This window comes from Microtus pennsylvanicus, chromosome 18 (genome assembly GCF_037038515.1).
Source record: "Microtus pennsylvanicus isolate mMicPen1 chromosome 18, mMicPen1.hap1, whole genome shotgun sequence".
Taxonomy (NCBI): Eukaryota; Metazoa; Chordata; class Mammalia; order Rodentia; family Cricetidae; genus Microtus; species Microtus pennsylvanicus.
In genome coordinates, this window is record NC_134596.1 from 28,007,270 (window position 1) to 28,011,974 (window position 4,705).

A 4,705-nucleotide genomic window follows, 5' to 3' on the forward strand; every position below is an offset into this window, starting at 1 on the left:
AGCCCTCCAATGCCCAGGCCCTACGTGGGTCTGAGTCTTACCTTTACGCTTTTGTTAAACATACGCAAAGGTAACCAAGACACAGGTTGACCAGGATAGGGGTAGAAGAAAGGACTCTGGGCCTGTGTTTCCAGGCTGAAGATGACAAAACCCTCTCTCAACAATCCCGTTAGCTTTCCTACCACACAGCAGAACTTCCAGCAAGATATGTGGGTTCCTGCTTATAATCCCAGCATGAGTTTGGGCCAGCCTGGGCCTTACAGTGTGAGGTTCTAGTGGAGGGGCGGCGGAGGCGGTGGGGCGGGGTGAGGGGACAGGACAGGGGACTGACAGATACACAAATGCCAAATGACACCAGCACAGACGGTTTATTCACAAATAAATAAATATACACCAAGCAGAGTCTTGTTCCTGCTTCATTTTAGAGAGTTTACCCTATGGGTCCCTCCTTCCAAGAGGGCAGAAAAGGTACGTTCTAGATGAGGCTCCCAACCCGGGAATGCCCACGTTGGTATTGCTGGTGCCTCTTCCAGGAAATACTCGCTTCGAAGGTGCGGAGGCAAAAGGAAAAAAGTCTCTGTGCTCAGACAGGGTGCCAGTCATCCAATGTCCCTTCGACTCTTCAGGCTGGCGGCCACTCCTGCGGCGTCCAAGTTTCTAGCAGAGCCAGCACGTCGCTGCTGAAGAGCTGCAGAAAGAGTGAATAGCGTCGCAGTCAGCACCTGCCCCAGGGCCAGGTCCAAGCGCTCACGTGCTCCAGGTTCATCGAGCGAGCAAAGCAACCTTAATCCCTGCCGGTCCCCCACTTCCCACCCCGTTTGGGCACCCAGGGAACGCGGGGATGCTCGCTAGGGAGGTCGGGTGAGGTCAGCTGCCCTCCGAGGTGCAGCAAGGAGATGGTCCGCGCTGTGGGGCTGTGCGTCGTCGCCCCGACAGCAGGCGGCGCCACCAAGACGGCGCGAGGAAGGGGCTACTAACCGGAGACGAGGGGCTGGGCTCCATCTCCTGCCTTTCCAAGGATGCTGTCTCTGTCTCAGCGTACAGGAACGATGGGTCCCATGGCTCCGCGACGACTCGGGGATCAGGGTACGCGGACCGGGACCCCCACGACACCCCGCTGCAGGCGGCCGGACTCAGATGCAAACCGAGCGTCTGCGACTGCGCCGGGCCACCGTCCGGGCATAGCGGGCAGCCTCGAGGTGACGCCGCGTCTGCGTGCCGCTGTCGCCGGAGACTGTCCTCGCTGAGGCCCAGCACGGCCGAGAGGTGGCCGATGTAGCGGATGGCCAGGCGTAGCGTCTCGATTTTGGTCAGGCTCTGGCCGGTTGGTGCCACTGACGGCGGCAGGAAGCGGCGCAGCTCATGCAGCGCTCGGGCGAGCGTGCGCATGCGTAGCTTCTCGCGCTCGCTGGCGCTCTGCCGCTGCCCGCTACCCAGGCGGCCGCCGTGCGTCCCGCGCCTGCCGGGGGTCCCAGTGCGCCGGACCGGGCGGGCGCAGGGTGGCACGGGGCTGCCGACCTGGGCACCGTCCCACGAGTCCGAGGACCAGGCCGGGGAACAGACGCTGTTCCGGTGGGAAGGCATCTGAGGGGGCCGACGAGCGGGACCCGGGATCCAGGACTGGGCGAGCGGCGCGCACAGGGGCTGAGCCATAGCAGCGGAGGCCGGTCCGTTGGCCCCGCGGCAGCTTTATCCCGAGCCCAAGGTGTTAAGTGGCCCCTTCCAGAACTCATCAGCACATCAAAGCCGGCTCGGGCCAGGAGTGGGGGCAGGGGCTGACCCTTTGAACTAAGAGCAGGGGCTCTAAGGTGCAGGACCCCTTGCTTGGTTCAGTCTATCCTACCTGGGCCGTATTTGGGGCGTTACAAAGACAGGCGTCTATGACCTGCAGTGCCCAGGGCGTTGAACCAGCCCTGCAAGTAGAAATAAACACTCAGAGAACGGAAGTTCAACTCCGAGGTTTAGGGTACGCCTTCCTATAATATGCAGTTTTTCCCCCATCACTTTCATTTACAAATTGTATAACGAGATTCTGGATTGCATTGGCCGACTGTGGACTAGGGTAGGAACCTCTAGACATGGAGAGAATGTAGCCCATTCCTCCCCAGAAGCTTGGTGGTGGCCTGTAGCCCTTCCCTGATGTCCAGGCTTGGGAGGCACAGTGAAGAAACGATCTCAGTCGGTGAGGTTGCTGGGTTGTCTGAGCAGGGGGAAAGGTGAGCCTGCACTCTACACTACAAGTCATTCCTAGTCTTGACGAGATGGGGAGCTTGGTCAGTTTCCCAGTTTTCGTGTGACTAGTGTTTGGCAAAACTCAACAGCCCTGAGCTGGACATGGTGGCACACTTGGGAGGTGGAGGCAGGAGGATCAGGGCCAGTCCTAGCTATATATCATCCAGACTAACTTGGGCTGCATGAAATCCTGTCTCAAAGCAAACCAAAAGCAGGAATCATCCCCTGTCCATGGCAGTCTTGCAATCCCACTGTTTCCTAGGATGCTATCTGTTGGTTCTTGTAGATGTCTTCCATTTTTTCCAAGATTCATTTTTATTTTGTATATGTATACATGTGCACCCATCTGTGCTAGAGATGCCACGTTCCTCAGGACCGCAGTTACGGGCAATTGTGAGCTGCCTGAGGTGGCTTCTGGGAACTGAACCTTAGGGTCTCATCAAGAGCAACGTGTGCTCTTCTTAGCTGCTGCTCTGTCTCTCTAGTGCCCCCCCCTTTGAAACAGTGTCTCATGTAGCCCAGGCTAGTCTCGAACTTAACTATAACCTAGCTGAACTTTAACTCCTAATCCTCCTGCCTCAGCTGAGTGTTGAAATTGCAGTTGTGAGCTAGTGTGCCTGGCTGTTGAGGATGTCTGCTCTTCCACACCTGTTTAGTGTTGTACCAGATGGAAGGTCTCGGTTGGGAAAGAAAGAGATATAAAGATAAATAAAACTGTTGAAGAGAAATAAAACTGTCCCTACTTACATGCAGCATGCTTATTCACATAGTCTCAAGGAGTTGGGCATATAATACATGCCTGTAATGCCAGAACTTGGAAAATGAAGACAAGAGGCTCAGGAGTTTGAGCTAGCCTTGGCTACAAAGTGAATTTGAAGCTATCCTGGGCTACACAACTGTCTCAAAAAAAACCTACTAGAGGTCTAGGTGTGTGGCTCAGTTGGTAGAGTGTTCGCCTAGCCAGCAGGAAGCCCTGGAGTTGCACCTGCTTGTAACTCCAGCACTGGGGAGGTAAAGACAGAAAGACCAGAAGATGAGGATCAAGATTATTGGCCTAGACACAAGGCTCAGTAGTTAAGAGCACTGGCTGCTCAGCTGGGCAGTGGTGGCTCACAGCTTTGATCCCAACACTAGGGAGGCAGAGGCAGACAAATCTCTGAGTCCAGGAAAGCCAGAGAAAACCTGTCTCAAAAAACCAGATGGATGGAAGATAGATAGATAGATAGATAGATAGATAGATAGATAGATAGATAATTAGATGATAGATTGTTAGATGGATAGATTGTTAGATGATAGATGATTGTTAGATTGTTAGATGATAGATAGATAGATAGATAGATAGATAGATAGATGGATGGATGGATGGATGGATGGATGGATGGATGGATGGATGGATAGATAGATAGATAGATAGATAGATAGATAGATAGATAGATAGATAGATAGCACTGGCTGCTCTTCTGGAGAACCCGGTTCGATTCCCACCACCCACATGGTGACTCACAGCTGTCTGGAACTCCAGTTCCAGGGGTTTGCACTCTTCTGGCCTCTGAACATTACTTGTGCATGCAGTACACCAAAGACACGCAGGTGCTCATACACACAGAGAGAATTGAGAAATATTCTCAACTACATAGTGAGTTTGAGGCGTATCTCAGAACCAAGGCCCTGCGCCTGATGGGCAGGAGAACCACAAAGTCCTGCTAGGCTAGAGAGTAAATTCAAGGCCAGCGTGGATAACTTAGTAACTCTCTGTCTCAAAATAAAAATAGGGCTGGTCGAGCACTTGCTTAGCATGCACCCAGCAAAGTGTCTGGTTTGCCTGCCGAGCCCCTTGGGTGTGAGTGTGTGTCGTTAACCTAGTGCACAGTTTATGACCATCATCTCTTCTCCAGCCAGGCCACCAAGTACCTGGTGTCTGGCCTTACATCTATGACCTTTCTTCAGAGGAATGGAATCTCAGATCTCCCAGGGGTTCCATACATCTTCTGGATGGGTAATGGTTTGTTGCAGTGAAGACCCCAAGGATTGGTACCCAATTCTCTGGGCATCTCTGCCCACTCCCATCTCTTTGCCCTTTGCCTCCTCAAACACTTCTCCATCCTTCCCTCTGCCCTCTGTCAGAGGGTACATGCCCACAGTCACACCCTAGGAAACAGTACTCTACTGGGGTGTGGAGAAGTGGGGTTCACGCTGTGAACTTGCTTTTGTGCCTGACCCTTATAGTCTAGCCCAAGCTGAGACACACATAGTTTCAAATGAAAAGATGCCCCGGTCCAGAGGGCATAGCCAATTCCCTGACCAGCCTGCTTCTGGATCCTCTGCCTGCCTGCTCCAGACCAGACCAGCATTGCTTACTGCTTGCTTCTTATTAACGGTGCTTTGAAGTGAACTCTATTTTATTAAGTACAAAGTGAGTGGGGATAAGATGTGGTGTCAGAGATGAAGGAGGGGTTTAAAAGGCCCAGTGAAG

General features: G+C 53.3%; 1 protein-coding gene across 1 annotated transcript; it reads right to left on the minus strand.

Annotated features, from left to right (window-relative positions):
• Positions 1-349: 349 nt before the first annotated feature.
• Positions 350-1,668, minus strand: Mesp1 (mesoderm posterior bHLH transcription factor 1). The gene is made up of 2 exons (XM_075952461.1): positions 979-1,668; positions 350-688 (listed from the first exon to the last, which is right to left on the minus strand). The coding sequence occupies exons 1-2, from the start codon at positions 1,651-1,653 to the stop codon at positions 623-625; spliced, it is 741 nt and encodes a 246-aa protein (XP_075808576.1). The 5' UTR covers positions 1,654-1,668; the 3' UTR covers positions 350-622.
• Positions 1,669-4,705: the final 3,037 nt, after the last annotated feature.